This window comes from Centruroides vittatus, unplaced genomic scaffold (genome assembly GCF_030686945.1).
Source record: "Centruroides vittatus isolate TY-2023 unplaced genomic scaffold, ASM3068694v2 scaffold_149, whole genome shotgun sequence".
NCBI classification, from domain to species: domain Eukaryota; kingdom Metazoa; phylum Arthropoda; class Arachnida; order Scorpiones; family Buthidae; genus Centruroides; species Centruroides vittatus.
Window position 1 is genome coordinate 1,359,387 of NW_027122681.1, and position 17,894 is coordinate 1,377,280.

Genomic DNA, 17,894 nt, shown 5'->3' on the forward strand with positions numbered 1-17,894 from the left:
CTCTCTCTCGTATATTATACAACTCTTGCGTCCGGTATCAAATCTCATAGGTGGGCCCAAGAGCCAAGCCTGTGAGACAAGTGTGAAACCTTATACAACTCTTTATTTTCTGATTACAGATTTTAAAAATGTACAGTGCTCATCGCTACCGTTATAAAAATGCCGGATTAGATGCTCAAGAATTACGTCGGCGACGTGAAGAAGAAGGAGTTCAGCTGAGGAAACAGAAACGGGAACACGAAGTAAATCAATTTCTTTTTTAAAAGTTTGTTGGATAAAGAAAGAAACTACATAGAAATGCTTTAAACTTTTTACTTTTATAGCTGACGTAAATTTCCCGATTTACAAAATGCCATACTTTAACGTCAAGTTTGTTTGTTAGTCATCTCGTGATATATAAAAACTATATTTCCGAGAATAAAAACCTCACTTTATGATAGTTAATTTATAAAAATCATAATTTAATTTAAAACAGTTTGCCTAATTATAATTTCCAGGAACCAATTAGGTTGCTAAAGTAAAGTTTTATGATATCAATCTTGATTTTTATGGCTTGAACTTTATTAAAAACATAAAAATCTGTAATAAACAAGCTATTCATTAAAATTTGAGAATTTCAGAAAGTTAATATATAATTTAGGCCCCATCTCTCTTCCGTACTCGTCATGGTTTCAGCCACAATGGGGTGGCAAGGACCAACATTTGTGGAACAGACCACTTCCCAAAAAATTTCTGACATCACTTACGTGGATTTGATCCTCGGTCGTCGGAATAGTAGGCCGAGGTTTAACTGCCTCGGACATTTTGTCATCAAAATATATTTTTAATTTGAATATATGGCATGTATTTAATGTATATAATACATAAAATGTCAAAACTTAGTTTGATTCTAACTTAAACATCAGTTAAATGAAACCAAGATGTATTAATGATTGTATTCTTCAGGAAATCACAAAAATTGATACGAAATATGCGTAATATTTATTTCAGAAATGTTAAATTGGAATTTTTTTTTATTAGTTGTGCAAAAGAAGGAACCTCAGTTCACCAAATGAACCCATTCAAGATGCAGAAATTACATCTACTATGATAGAAGATATTCCTGGATCAGCAGTACTTGTAAGTAAACAATTCATTCTATTTAAATACATATTGATTTTGATATTCTAAAAATTATTTTCATAAAACGTTTTCATTACATTGGAATATTTGTACGTTTAAAAATGCTTATCTTGCAATTAACAGCAATTTCTCCATCTATTTATTTACCAAATGTTATTTCCTATAATAATTAAATTATGAAAATTATATTCAATAGATTGTGTGATCCAATGTGCTTTGACATAGCAGCCATTTGTGAATAAATATCAATTTACAAATGGCTGGTAATTGTACAGTAGACCCTCCCTATAACACAGTAGATACGTTCCGTGTTATACGAATTCCGGGTTGTACGAGTCACTTAGATTTTACAAATACATGAGCCATTCACAGCCCGGCACTCGTGCAGTTTAGGGGGTACAACTATTTGAAAGGTTTTCTTCCATAAAATTAATCGATTCTAGACTAGTTTGACTTGAACATTTCCAAAACACGTATAATTTTTTGGGAATAATCCATATAAACTATGCTATAAACAAAAAATTGTAGGAATACTTACCGAGTGTGCACCGTTTGAAGATGCCATCGCTTAAGCTTGTTTTCGTCACGGAGTGGCTCATCAAACAGTGGACGCGTTTCGCAATAAGTTATTCTTTCTGCGAAAAATTTGCCAAACTTTGGAGACATCATTAATAGAAATATAATTTTTATGGCCGTTGAATAATAAATGTTTTTTAGTAGGTCTGCTGCTCATAAACTCGACAGTTTGTGCAATGTCGACTATTGGTCCAGATTCGACCAATCCTGTCGAGACACGAGTCGGTCGTGACAATCTCTCATTCTTTTACCGTGTTATACGAGCCTCTTTTAGCGTGTTGTAAGAACACGATCACAATTTTTCTGCCGTGTTATACGAATCCGTATTATTGGGGGTCTACTGTATTTACAAATTTGCATACATAAGCAAAAGAAAAAATTCCGAATCAAAGAAAAAATCGCAGTTTGCTATTGCATAAAAAAAAATTAAGAAAATTTTACATTCAGTGTCAAAATACTTATGGTTCACCCAGTATTTTTATTTAGATATAAAGTGAAAATCTATTGCTTCCTAAACTTAATTTTTTCTATAATTTTGGAGTATTTTTTTTCAAATGACATTTCTAAACATTTAAAGAAATATTTCACTTTTTAGACTATCATAACACCCGAAATGGTTGCTGCATTGTACACTGATGATATTAAAGAACAGTTAAATGCCACCCAGAAATTTAGAAAATTGCTATCCAGAGGTTTGTGTGGTAAAAATATTTTACTTAAAATAGTTTCAATTAATAATTCTGTTGATTTATTGAAAGATATGTAGGAAATCTCCCTTATCTGGGAGAGAAATAAAGAAAACGACTAACATATAAATTAAAATTTTAACATCTTACACGTTATGTTTTTATGTATTAATATTAATGTATACAGTATATTAAGTTATATAGTGTATTAATGTTAGGAGATGCGAAATTGAATTATCTTTTCAGCATTCAGAATGATTTTCTGTTATAATACTCAACTATTAAAATTATATGATATATTTAATTCTCTCTATTATCCGATGAATTAATCTATTCATTAGTGCGTTACTAAATACTTACCTGAAATTAGTTAAGAGTGGTCATAGTAGTTAGGGAAAATAAATAAAATTGCGAATATAATATAAATACGTTGGCAGTTTAACTTCTGTTCAGAATTTCAATAACAGCAATGGAACTGTATGCGTTACATATTCTAAATATTTGTTTCTTTCTTTAGCATTCCCATTTCACATTCTGACACTGTATTGTTTTGGCAACAATGTTATATCTGAAGAAGTTTCTCGGCTGGTGTCGGAGCCACTGCAACAAACGCTCTGACTTCAGTGTTCTGGCGAATCTTTTGTTTCCCAAGGCTTCTTTTTAAAGGGCCAAACAGGTGATAATTGCATTATGACAGATCATGTCTTTTGGTTGGTGCCATACTTCGACACCGTCTCTAGTCTCTTGTCTCTCACAAGCCGGTCGCTGATTGGCTAATCATTTGGATTAGCCAATCAGCAACTGGCTTGTGAGAGACAAGAGACCAGAGACGATGACCAGAATACGGCCCCTGGTCTTTTGGTTGGTGCCATACTTCGACACCAACCAAAAGACATTGCATTGCATAACCTCGTTGCCAAAATAATTCAGAAGTGTCAGTACGGTGGGGGAATATCTAGAGAAAGAAACAAATTATGACTATGTAACACAGTTTCATTGCAAGTACTGAAATTCTGAACAGAAGTCAAACAGCCCTTGTACAATCAACTATAAAATTCATAGATGATGAATTGAAAAAATGGTATAAGTAATGATGATGATAATTCTACTTTTAATAAATTATAATTTATTTATAGAATATTATTAATGAAAAGTTAAGTATACAGTAGACTAAAAGTAAGCAAATGTATGTGATAAAATTTCTAATTTAATTTAATAAATATGATTACCATAATAATAGCAAGATAATGAAATACATTGTTTAAACACACTAACTTTAAGAACATCAACAATAATTAACATTAATCTTGGTGGTGATAAATTATACATTTTAATAAATTCATAATTTAAAAAATTATTTTCACTTACAAATATCACACGTATATTTTAAGATTGTGGATGCAGAAATATTTTTGATTATTACTGTTGAAATGTTGTATGTTTGACTTTTTCAGAACCCAATCCGCCAATTGACGAAGTTATACAGACGGGAATCATTCCGAAATTTGTTGAATTTTTACAAAAAAACGACAATTGTACATTACAGGTAAGATAAAAAATATATTTTTAATTGTAAAACACGGGCTGACCACAAATTTTTTGATATCTGATGGTCCAGAATCTACAACACCCATCAGTGACCTAGTGAAATAAACCATTGAAAACTGGTAGTTGGTAACAGGTCTGTGCTTCACCAGCGGGCTGTCCACATGGAAGTTTTCCAGGTTTACTTCATGTGTCTTAGACTGCGACTCCACTAGCGTAAAAACGGCCATAAAACCCTTTGCCGTAAAAGCTTTTAATCACATGACTTATTTGCATTTGCGCTCGGATTGCGGTGGAGGTCCGGCTAGCGAATCTTTTTACGGCGACTGTACTATTACGGTTGTATATGTGATATATCGATATAAAGACAATTATTAATATATACGTATAATTACAAATGTAGTAAAAATAATATCTTTACTTTCATATATTAACTTTTATTATCATATTATTAAGATAATATACAGCATTTATAAGCTTAGCTTTTTTATTATATACTCCTCTAAATGAAGGATTTTCCTTTGGCCGTCCATATCTCATGTTTTAGGCATTCATTATTATAATCAGGATACCTCTTGTCGTAGATACATGAATACTTTCGGATGTTTTTGGTAAATCTTTCTGGATCTATTCTAGTTCTTTTCCAAGTAGCCACGAGAGAACGTACACAAAAGTTAGTTTTCTGCCATTTTCTCACCGTATCACAATGACCTAAATTTCACTGACTTCTGATTGATGGATGGTACCATTTTACGGCTGTATTCGCTTCGAAAGTTGAACACTGCTCAGCTCGTTTTTACGTTGGATTTACGACCTGCTCAGGCGTAAAATATCATGGTCACGTGATTAAAAGCTTTTACAACAAGGGGTTTTACGGCCGTTTTTACGCTAGTGGAGTCGTGGCCTAACACTAAATAGGAGCAAGTTTCCTATCGAAAGTTTCAGAAGGCATCCCCTTTAGCAGATTCCTTTCGTTTCTTGTAATTCTCTTTCATCAAACCAACCAAATAAATCAACTTAAAAAACATGTATACCAAAGAAGTATGATATAAATTTGAAAAGGAAAACGAAACTCTGTTTTGAGTATTTCCAATGCTTTCATTATCATCATACTAGTTCACTGGATAGCTAAAGATGGTATTGCATGTAGTGTGTGTTCACTTAGATTGTCTACAACAATAAGATTCTTTTATTGTTGCCAACATCAGTTGTTGGTAGTTCTTCTATTTTATTTTAATCTTAGTTAGGATTAAATGTAAAAAAGATGCAAATGTCACTTAGTGTAAACATCTCGCATTTAATATATGTTTAAGTCAAGTTTCTGGTAGCCCATAATGTATTAGAAATATAAAAGGTGTATAATTAGTGGTATACCGATATTCGACGTATACTGTAATTTATTGTGTGACTTTGGCTGGTCCAGAAAAACTATTAATTAAGCAAAACTATGAAACCAGGTGTGCCAAAAAGTTGGTGGTCAACCTATACAAGGTTTTGCTGTATATTAATCTGATGTTAACATTATATATATTATACAATTTATAATTTCATATTATTTGCAAAAGAAATTTTCTTTAGATATAGTTATATTTTGTTTATTTAATCAAATAAAAATTCAGTTTTCTGTGTTTTTTTTCTTTTAATAACTTTTGAATTATTTGTTTTTGGAAAATCTGCTTTGTTTCTTACTGTCGATTTTAAATATTATTAAATTTGAATTGCGTAACAGAGAGAGGGAGATAGATTTTTTAAAATTTAATATGAATTCTCAATTTTTATCTAAATAGTTTATATGGAACTAGTAGCCCAGGACACCCCCTAATGGGCGTTCTAGCAGCAGCGGTGTCATTCCATGGTATAAATAATAAATTTGTATTACAAATAAAAATAATAATATACTGAATTTCTCATGGTGTACCGTACTAAAATGCAGTCAAAAATGCAAAAAACCGCATTTATTGTTATTTTAATATTGTTATGCAAAAAACCAAATTTATTGTTAATTTAAATAATGGCTAGGAGGCTCTTCTAGTGACCGTTTTAGGCATACCATTCTAGATAAACCGACACGCGATCAATGGCTTATATTATTAGATTAAAATCTGGAAGAGTTTAAAGTATTCTGAAGAAAAATGCTTAAAAAAATATTTTCTAACTTCAAATTATTTGGTAAAACTTAAATTTTTGTGGTCAGTTTACAGTCCAGTGACAGTTTGGTGCTACGACAGTGGAGTGTGAAGAGCTATGAAGAAACTATATATGTACAGTACATGTCTGATATAGTCACACAACTCTGAAGTTGAATGATGTTCAACTTTAATGTTTGTTACCAACTGTAGCAAGTTAGCCACTGGCCACAGTTTGACTATAAATCGGACAACGTTCTTTCCAACTTCAGCTGCAGCTAGCGACCTCAAAATTCCATGCTGACGTCGGATTATAAATCAATCTGTAGTTTGTAGTAGCATTATGTAATTTGAAATACCTATTTTGAGATTTAAACCTTTGTGTTGTAAGTTAATCATAAAAGTCAATACTCTGATTTACTATCAGATAGGAGATATACTTTATACACAATTATAAATACAGCAGACTGCCTTTATGATCTGGGGTACACCTGTAGTTACTTTCACAAATTAATTTTTTTCACAACTTTATAGCAATTTTCATTGTTAAATTGTTTTATTTTCAGTTTGAAGCAGCTTGGGCTCTTACAAATATTGCTTCTGGTACGTCGCTTCAGACAAGAATTGTTATTGAAGCGGGAGCTGTACCCATATTTATCCGTCTACTCGATTCCGAATACGAAGACGTACAAGAACAGGTACATTTGTTAATAAATATTAAATTTTAATTTTAACCTTCCTAAAATTATGTACATTTACTTCAAACTATTTATTTCAAGCTCTTTAACAAAATTAGAAAAGTTAGAAGCATAAACTACTAGTGGAAACTGAAAGATTTCATATGCTTTGCATTTAGAATTTTCTTTTATCTGTCTATCAAATCTATATATTTAAAATTAAGCAAATTCTATTTGGCTGATTTTAATATAGAACTAACATCAATCTTTGTTAAAGAAAAGCATTTTGTAAATACTTACCTTCTTGGAATCATATCATAACTTAACCATTGTTCCAATATATTTCTACTGATTCATAATGTCTTGATCAAAGGAATAAATTCTTATATTTTTAAAGAAACATTTTATAGTTTTAATTTTTCTGAAAATCATTATATATCTAAAATTAGTTATTCTTAAGGAAGAAAGATGTTTAATGAATCGGCAGATTTTGTATATTTTATTAGCTTTTCATCTAACGGTGCTTATTAAAACGTAACTAAGATGGCACATCTGTTGCTTCTATGAAAAATGTATAAATAAATATGATAATTATTTGAAATTCTGCATTATCTGAGAAAAACTTATAAGTGAATACAACACTCTTTGTATACTGTACAGTGGAACCTCACTTAACAAGCACCTCTCATAACTAGTAATTTGCTTAACGAGCAAAACAAATTGTAAAAAAATGACTCGCTTCATGAACGACGTTTTGCGTAACAAATGATGAGGGGAGGGAAAGTCCCGGATTTTGTTCACGCTCCATCAGTCTGTGTTCAACACTCGTTCCACTAGCATCTTAGTGTCGCCTGTGATCACACATTTTTCCAAACTTGTGTTTACACATATTACATATAAACATCAACAACCCATTATATAATAAACATGCCAAATGATATGCCAAATTCTTGGGCTATGTAAAGGCTATAATTAAATAGTAGATATTAATTGATTTGACTAGAGGTAGGCAGTTATCCTACCATTTCATATTAAATTTAATGACCAATTTCAAATTAAATTCCAGAAATGTCTAAATAATTTTATTTGAATAAATGTTATACATAAGATATTTGAGTGTTTTTTTTTTTTGGCATGGTAAGCATTATTGTATTTTACATCAATTTATATGGGAAAAATTGTTTTACTCAACAAATGGTTTGCATTATGAGTAAGATTCTGGAACGAATTATGCTTGTTAAGCAAGGTTCAACTATAATTCATAAAAGGGAGTTTAATATCTTTAAAGCAACATTGTCAGAACAGTATGACTGTTATTACAACGCTTGCCGGGGATTTAGTTTAGGCGATATGAGCAATATGTGACTCATATTGCATCTCCGATTTTTCTTGCACTGAAGGCATCGCAAATGTGGACGAGAAGTATTCTGTGAGTCAATAGGTGGAACTCGCTTCTACGATCTGCCAGTGCAGCCCAAGCCACTGGTGATTTGTATAGCCTCTGCAGGGATGCAGATACAAATATGCATTTACATGAAAATCAAAAAATTACATGTGAAAATTGTACTTTTGTAAGAAGAAAAAACATTATTTTACCAGATAAAAGTTAAGACCACTGTTTGTTGATGTTAATAAACTTTAATAATTAAAACACAAAAACCACACAAGTACTTCCGACATTTACAGAATGTCATCTTCGGGTAAATAGAAACAAATTTTAGAACATTTATGAAATTTTAAATTTAATGTTAACGTATTTTAATTGGAACATGTGTTAAATTTGCATGGTACATTATTAATAATTATACATCAAATCCAAGGTTGAAACTGAAACATAATTATTCATGGTGAGGAGTTAATTTTTTTTAAATATTGAATAGTATAACTAAGAATTCTTGTATATTGTATCAAGTATATTGAATAGTATAATATAAGAATTCTTGGGAGCTCTAGAGTGGGCTTATTACAAGGCTCCAATTTCTCAATAAATAACTCCTCCCAGATAAATAAATAAAAATAAATAATTGCAACATACTCTATTGATTGATGTACAGTACTTACATACTTATCAAATAATAATTACAGTACTGTATATTCCGGCATATAAGACAACCTCCGACTTTTGAGAAGATTTTCCCGGGTTAAAAAGTTATCTTATATGCCGGAATATACGGTAATTTATTTTGGAAGACCCTGCATGTGTATACAGTTTATGAAATCTGAACTGAACCTAAACTCTAATTTCAATCTAATAATCTTTGTATTAATTCATATATATATGTTGATTTAAATAATTCGGTGATTTTTATATCATATTTCTTAATGTTACAGGCTGTTTGGGCTTTAGGAAATATTGCAGGTGATAGTCCAGAATGCAGAGATTATGTTTTATCTCAAGGAATTTTGATGCCTCTGTTACAGTAAGTTATTTATGGAATGTCTTTTTTAAAAGGAAATATTAAAATTCTGTATTAAAGCTTAATGTGAGGTGTTATAATGCTATTATAAATACTAATTTATTTTTTAAAATGCTTTAAAATAGATTATTAAGTAAATCGTCAAGAATATCTATGACAAGAAATGCCGTATGGGCTCTTTCTAATTTATGTAGAGGAAAAAACCCTTCTCCAAAATTTGAAGAAGTGAGTATTGTTACACAAAACATTTACTTTGCAAACTGTTTATTCGATCAGTAATCAATTATTAAGCATAAAATAAATTGTAAAAATTATATTTGAGACAAGAGAGAGACTTTATTGAAATGCTTGCGATTAATTATCACACCATCATCAGGCTAATGGATTGATTCTGTTCACCTGATGATGGTGTGTTAGTTATCAAAAGTGCTGCAATTAAAGCGTGTCAGTTGTAATTTTTGCTCCTGAAGACTTAATGAGTAGATCTTGGTGTTGGTTAACATTAACTCCAGTAATTAATTTTTTTAGTTTATTATGGCAATATAGCAGAATATTATTTCAAATTAAGTGCTTGAAAAATTAGCACTGTATTGAAACAAAATAAATGCGTTTTTTAATTAATTAAAATTATATATAGTTAGTTTGGGTTTATTTAGATATTTTTTCCTATCAACAATAAAACATGTTTTTTTTTAATGGCTGACAAATTTACTTTAATAAAATATGTAAAAAGACTAAAATGTCTATACTTTTGCCATGTCCAATCACCAGGAACGACAGTCTTCCACTGCAGAGACAACCTTTTATTAGAGACCACGCCTCTGCAAAAGCATGCAATAGTCTAAAAATTCCCTGATGACAAGCCAAACAATTAAAAAATACAATATTTCTTTTAAAAATGGCTGACGAATTTACAGAGGTCATTCTAAAAGTAAAGAGTTTTGTTTCTTGTTGAACATTTGTTTCTCTAGAGATTTTTATTTAATGAAACAAAACTTATTTTACAATATATATGATACCTTAGCTATTTTTCTACATAGTCATCATACAAATTTAAACGTCATAACATATCACAAGCTTTTCTATGCCTTCTGCACACTCAGTTACTGCCAAGTTCTTGAACCAGTCATTAATGGCCTCTTTCAGTTTGTTGTCACTTTCATAGTGATTCTCGGCCAAAAAATCCTTCAATTTTGGGAAAAGGTGGTAATCACTCGGAGCCAAGTCTGGATCATAAGGAGGGGATGTTCAAAAACTTCCCACTTAAACTACTGAAGCAAGTTCTTCGTCAACACAGCAGCATGCAGAGGTGCATTATTCTAAAGAAGTGCAATGCCTCTAGTCATGCCGTTTGTTTTGAACTGAAGCTTCATTCATCACATTACCATAAACCTCAGTTATCTGTCTGTAAATTTTAATAGGGCAGACTTTTATCACATTCAAAAAGTGTATTACACTATAAATCTCACACTTGGCAGGATCTTTAATTTTGTCACACATTTCAAAGTCGCACTATAAACAGTAAACGATCGTTGCGGCTCACTGTTAGCATCAGACTGGCATGAAAAAATGGGAAGGTCCATGACGCAGAGGTGGTTGAGGTGGGAGAACTGCATAGCTTGACAGATCAAAACGTTCTTTTCTTTTAGAATGACCCTCGTGCATTAATAAAACATTTTCTCAACATTATCAGATCATCTTTTAACTGAAGAAGTAGGTGAAGGAATAATATTTTCAGAGATCCTTGTTATTTTTGATTACGCAGGGGAACACATGATCTGATAATTTCATGTCTTCAATAGATGTTTCTACTGTAAAAATTTATCTATATAACTTTCATTAGTGGCCTGTATTATCTATAAATATATATATCTAGTAACTAAACATTTTGGTTTGAGTAATTAATCTTAATTGAACATTACTTCCTAAAACAGTTTGACATTTTGTGTGTTATAGTCAAGAATAAACTGAACTTTTAATATGTTTTATTATGCTAACAATACAGATATAATAGACAGTTTCCATAATTTACAGTAAACTGTCTTTAAAATAAGCATCCACTGTGGCTGTACATTTTTGCCAACATTCATACCACCTACTCTTGCAACTCATTCACCTCCTTGAGTGCAATTGTCACAGTAATTTTTTTAATATGAACTTAGTTTTTTTAGTAGTGTTATGGAGGCTGTGGATGTGTAGGTATTTGTTGTTTTGCTAGATATTCACTTATGTAGTGGTATCATTTTGAAGGAAACTCTGCATTTTTCTTGCCAGACATAAGTTTATCTTTATCTTATTAATGTCAGAGATAATAATGTCAATGTAGAAGTTCTTGTTAACAGATCTAATTTCACGGACAATCTTGTAATGAACTAAGTCTTTCATATGCAATTGTGGGTTTTCTGATATGAAAGGCTTAGTGCACGACAAGATTGGATCACTCCCTTGAATCTGTCACGAAGAAATTTTTCTACCTCAGTGAAGAAACTGATATTCATATTGATGATGTGCATTTACTCTGTATCTCATATGAGAAATGTCAGGTTTTATCACCAGTAAAGACTCTGTTCAGAATATTCAGTAAAGTTAAAATACTAGCAATCCATGAACAGCAAATGTCACTATTAGAAGTTATAAACATATGTATATGCATTTATAATAATAAGTTTTTTTAGAATGAAATATGGTTCCGGCTACATTCAATTACACATGATTATTTTTGCAGGGGGGTAATGAGTATTTCGTATTGTGTTTTTGTTTACTGTATTCCTATTAAAAGACAGTTATAATAGGATTTCAAGTGTACCAATAAACAATCAATTGATAGAGAAATGGTTAATGCTAATACACACAAAAGCATTAATAGTATATTATGCAATTAGTTTATAGCATGAGTGGAAATTTGGCACACGAGCAGAGTGAGTGGGCTAATTTCTATGAATGCCATAATCAATAATTATAAACAAATTGCCTTACAGTATTTTGTGGTTAGACTACACCTATAACACTATACGTATGGAACTGAAAATCATGTTTAAACACAGTGTTTGTGGCACCTGTGCCGTAAAGCCATGCCACAAACACTGCGCTTATTCATGATTTTGAGTTTCATAAGTATAGTGTTATAGGTGTAGTGAACCACAAAATATTATAATTTTGCTAGATGAATATTATTATTATTATTATCACCTAATTTGATTTCTTTTTTTTATCATATCCATTTTAAGAATTCTCATTCCTTTTATTATTGGAAAGAAAGATTGATTTTATTGTTAAAAATACTTTCTGTACAGTTTTATCAACAGAGCGACAAACGTGAAAAGTATCCATAGAAAGTAATTTTCCAACAGTTTCACTGGACTTATCAGATTTCTGTGTTGCTTCCAAGCCTTTTTTTTATGTTAGACTGATAGAACTTGTTTTATTTTCTGCATTTCTTTTCTCAATTATTACATTAAAACTATATGGTTTTTAACCTATTCCATGTTGAAATTTTTTTCATTGCGTGTTGCTACGCTATCATTTCGACGCCATATTCGAAATGGCAAAAAATGGTTATTTGCGACATGTGCCGACACTAATATTTCTGCTTATCTATATTGTGTTTAACATAGTCTTTAACTCAATTAATATGTATTTATATATATATTTTTTCATTTAGGTTTCTCCATGCTTACCAGTTTTAGCCAGATTACTTTTTCAAAATGATCCCGATGTATTAGCCGACGGCTGCTGGGCTTTATCTTATCTATCAGACGGTCCAAATGAGAAAATACAAGCAGTTATCGATGCCGGCGTTTGTAGACGATTAGTAGAATTATTAATGTACGTACATTTTATTTAATGTATCAAAGCATTTCAAATAGGAGATGGTTGTATAAGAGTACTGTGTTACAGGCATTCGAATCATAATGTAGTATCTGCGGCATTACGAGCCGTAGGTAATATCGTGACGGGAGACGATATCCAAACTCAAGTAATATTAAATTGTAATGCCTTGCCTTGCCTTTTGCATTTATTGTCTTCTCCAAAAGAATCCATCCGCAAAGAAGCATGCTGGACAATTTCGAATATAACTGCTGGAAACAGGCAACAAATTCAGGTAAGAAAATCGAATGTATGTTAATAAAAAAAACTTACATTAATATCGATAAGAATTTTAATAGTATTTTATTTTGAAATTTCAAATAAAATTTTAGGCTGTGATTGACGCCAATATTTTTCCCGTCCTCATCGAAATTTTGGGTAAAGCCGAATTTAAGACAAAAAAAGAAGCTACTTGGGCTATTACAAATACTACATCTGGCGGATCACCCGAACAAGTTAGGTAGGTTCCTACACTTTTGGTTTAATTAAAATTTAAGAAATAGTGGAATTTAGTATAAGAATAATTTGTGAATTCCAGTAGATCATTAACATGAAGCTTAACTTATTTTACGATTTCTATATTACATTATTTCGTTTCAATATTCAGACATTACAGATTTCTTACCAAAATTAATACAGTTAACCTTCATCCGACATTACAGATTTTATTTTATAATTGAAATAGCTTCATTCAGAAGATACAGAAAAACTTTAAAAAATTTATAGTAATGCTATAGTTATATATTTTTGTAAACTAGATAACTTATTCACGTGCTAATAGGATTAATTTTAACAGAAATCAATATAATACTATAAGCAGAAAGTGGGTATTTTTGATTGTATGGCAGAATTTTTATTCTTGGAGTAAGATGTTACATAAACAATAAATGTTGCGCGAATGTCTTTGTTATAGTTGAGATAACTTACATTGACAATGATTGATAACAATTCATACTGATATGCTTATTAGCTTTGGTTAATGTAACCCTTGGTGCCAAGATGGCTGTTCGTCTCTGATTCCAGCAAGGAAACAGTGGGACACACGTTCTAACCTAACCTAACCTATTCTAATAAAGTTACCATAATTATTAGCAACCAAATTATTAGAATAGGTTAGATTAGGTTAGAACGTGCGTCCCACTGTTTCCTTGCTGGAATCAGAGATGAGCCGCCATCTTGGCACCAAGGGTTACATTAACCTTAGCTTTTATAACTGTAGGTTATTCATTAAGATGGAGTGCTTAAGGTGGAAGCCCACCCTGGATAGGTGGAAAAACCCTAGAAATTTTTTGGGGGTGGTCTGTCTGGATGTGTCTCATTCCTTGCTATCCGGTTACTTCATTGTGGGACGTGCTGAGCCTATGATGTGCATGCTAAAAAGACCCTCTTAGTGGCTTCAGGGTAGAAGAAGTTTAAAAAACTATTAAAGTTTGAATGGGTTTGCAATTTAGAAGGAAATTTGCATTGACCAGAACTTTGCAATCAAGTTATTTTGATAATATAATAATAATTGTCAATAGGATTTAATTTTTTAGTGAATAAAATTGCAGCGAATCACTTAATCTCTGTTAAATGGCTGCGGAAAATACCAGCTGGCGTTCAAAGATATCGGTTATTCTCTGAAATAAAAAAATAATTTGTAAAACATAATTTAAAAAATATATATAAACATGACCTCATTCAATATCTTTACATATTCTCTATCACACTTTTAACTATTTAATTGAAATTAAACACACAGATTGATGTGAGAAATGATAAAATGTTCTTCCAGTAATGAATGACTTTATTTCAAAGCGTTTAATCTGTTATTTATTTGAAAGCAAACATCAAAAATTCTATCCATTGAATCTTTTAGAATTGAAAGAAATTACTTATAATGAGGTGATACGTAAAACACTTTTACTACTCGATAGAATATTAAGGTAACTTGAAGCATAAATCTGTTTTCTACTAATTTTCGTAATTATCACAAAATAACAACCAGAATGACATGCGCTATTCTGAAAATTGTCCGGTATTTTTTTAGATATTGATGTTGCTATTATTATTTGTGTACTACTATTAAGTCTTACATGGCTTACATGGGGTGGTTCAGGTTGTCCACTCAAACTTCAACAAGTTTGATATAACTTATATTATAATACTACCCTGCCATAAATCAATAATAAAGCCACTTGACACAACTCTTAAGCATTCATAAGAAAATCAAGTTAAAATTTTTTGTATTTGTTACAACCAAGTTTCAAGGGTGATTTTTAGTGAGTGGCATAGGGCCCTAACTACTGATCTCGGGATGATATTTGTGCAGGTTTGAACTTCACTTTTTTAAAAATATATATACACAGTAGAACCTCGGTTATTTGGACCTCGATTATTCGGATTTTTGATTATCCGGATTGTTCAAAATAAGCAAAAATTTTACACATTTGCCGATTTACACTTTGCGATTGCGACAGTTTATGTACGTGATGAAATGCATAACTTTTTTTGTCCCAACGACGTCTCACCCAGCACAGTGGTCCTAAACTTTTTAATACATTTTGCGTCGTAATAAAAATATAACTTGGTATACATATTTATAAATAATTTATATTCAAATTACATCATTTCTATGGTCAAGGGCGGTGTAAGGCATGGGCGACGTCGGCCACCGCCTACGGCCTCGCGGTCCGAGGGGTCTTGCGCTCGAAGGTTTATGCATTTCTTAAAAGCCGCAAACGCGACAAAAAAATTTTACTCGTCATAAAACGATAAATAGTTTGCATTCTTATGAATAAAAATTTGACAGTTTCAACTGCTTTTTATTTTATAAAATCCATCTTCTTGCACCACCAGAGGGCCTTTAAACAATAGGCAGTGTTAGTGCTGGTCATTAGTAGTCCAAATTCAAAACGAACGTTTGTTTCTTGAAAATTTGATCACGATTTAAATACAGTACAGTATTATTTTTCGATTATCCGGATTTTTCCTTATTCGGACTACCTTTATCCCCAATTAGTCTGGATAATCGAGGTTCTATTGTATTTTTATTGTTTTTAAAATTTATATTCAATTGGAACATACTTTTAACAAGAAAAATTATGTATTAAAAATTTAAAATAATTTTGTGGTTGTACAAAGATTTTTATTTTTACATTGTATTTGAAAATGTGTAAAAATAAAGGAATAACGACTTGATTAGATACATGTTTCCAGCCAAAAGACAGATTAATAAAAATCGGTCTCTTTTGAACACTAAAAGAAGAATAATTGTAACATGACCTGAATTGATACAAAAAGAATTTATGACAGAAATGCTACTGTGCCTGTGATAAAAATCACACACAATAATTTTACAAACAAGTGCAAACATCATACGGCAGCTTTGTACTTGTTGGAAGTGCAACCGTTGCAACAGTATTGTATACTCCTGGTGTTTCTGTAGTTTGGTAGTACAAGTCGAGCTGTTTGATGTACAGTAATAGGTCAGGACTTGGTTATAACGAATACAGAAAACTGTAGACTTGTTTTTCTCACGAATGCTTGAGATTTGTGTCAAATGGCTTTATAGAAGGATAGTTTACAATATACGTCAAATGTGTTAAAATCTGAGGGGCCAATACTGAGCCTCCTGTTGTTTGTACTACTGTGTTTGGAAATAACGATTAACGTTCTAGAATTAGATAAAAATAAATGCAAGTAAAATATATTTAAATAATTATTAAATAAGGAAATTGATCTAGAAATGTGTAACTTTTAGATGTATAACAGTGTTCTTTATTAAAAATTTAGTTTATTATTTAAAAATACAAATATTAATTAAAAAGTTTTAATTATAACTAAATAATGTACATAATATTAATAGCATTATGTGATAAATTAACCCTATGACGATCACACACGAATAGTTGTAAAATGCTGTTTTCTGATTATTTCCATTATGTTAACTTCTGTTAGATTTATTTTTTAGTCGTAACATTACTATTTCTACCCCAGTTCAGATAAAGTTATATTTGCAATGTCATTTCTTCAAAAAAGCTAACGGTTGTAATGCTATATTTCTTTGCAAACCATTTTTTCTCCGATTGTGAAGTTTAATGTTAGTTCGATGAATATTTTTTAAATAAATACTATAAATTTATTAACCATTTTTAATTTTTTATCGACTTAAAAAACTTTCCTTACATGGTGGAGAAATGCAGATAAAATGTGATGTAGATTTGTGCTCATTATACAGTGTCTCTCAAAAAGAATGCTACCGTTTAAATTATTGTAATTATGTTACTTATTATATCAAGAATGTCTTAACATGCATTAAAACATTGGGAAAACCGTCCAAGTCTTACACTGCCCGTTAAGATTTCTCAACACGCGCACCTATTGTCTCACAGCACAAGTCCAGCCGATACTTAGATAAGCCATAACAATCATTGGAAGAAGCTACCATCGCTCCTCCCACAGCATCTACAATACTGCAGATCGTGCAGATTACTCCTGTTGCACAATGATCAATGATTCTGACTTTCTAGGATAGGTTTTTGCCTTTTTAAAACACAAAATGCCTTCTCTATTGTGGTGTCACCACTTTCATATATGGAACTTCTTAGAGGTGTTAGACAACAAGATGTTTGAATGCAGGCAGGAAACGAAACCCGGGCAGTTACTATATCGATTGGCGTACATCACAAATTTCTCAGGTAATAATCAACGTAATTGCAGCGGAATAGCCTGTGTTTAAACGTGTTAATTTCGTGGCATAAAACGATACATTTCTCAATTAATTAAATTATTTGTAAAATATAGATTCTGCCATTTCTAAATAGCAGTTTTAAGAAGAATTGTATAACGATTGTTATCTGGTAAGGTTTATAAAGCAAAGAGTTTTTCTGTTAGAAG

The 17,894-nt window shown here is 31.2% G+C and overlaps 1 protein-coding gene across 1 annotated transcript in view; it reads left to right on the top strand.

Annotated features, from left to right (window-relative positions):
- Positions 1–17,894, top strand: part of Kap-alpha1 (karyopherin alpha1) — a 68,090-nt gene that overhangs the window by 17,061 nt on the left and 33,135 nt on the right. Inside the window, exons 2-11 of the mRNA XM_067285031.1 lie at positions 120–242; positions 1,021–1,119; positions 2,294–2,390; positions 3,839–3,930; positions 6,622–6,753; positions 9,064–9,152; positions 9,275–9,374; positions 12,811–12,974; positions 13,047–13,251; positions 13,349–13,476. Of these exons, the coding sequence (XP_067141132.1) occupies positions 129–242; positions 1,021–1,119; positions 2,294–2,390; positions 3,839–3,930; positions 6,622–6,753; positions 9,064–9,152; positions 9,275–9,374; positions 12,811–12,974; positions 13,047–13,251; positions 13,349–13,476 (1,220 nt within the window). The 5' untranslated portion in view covers positions 120–128. The remainder of the gene's footprint in view (positions 1–119; positions 243–1,020; positions 1,120–2,293; positions 2,391–3,838; positions 3,931–6,621; positions 6,754–9,063; positions 9,153–9,274; positions 9,375–12,810; positions 12,975–13,046; positions 13,252–13,348; positions 13,477–17,894) is intronic.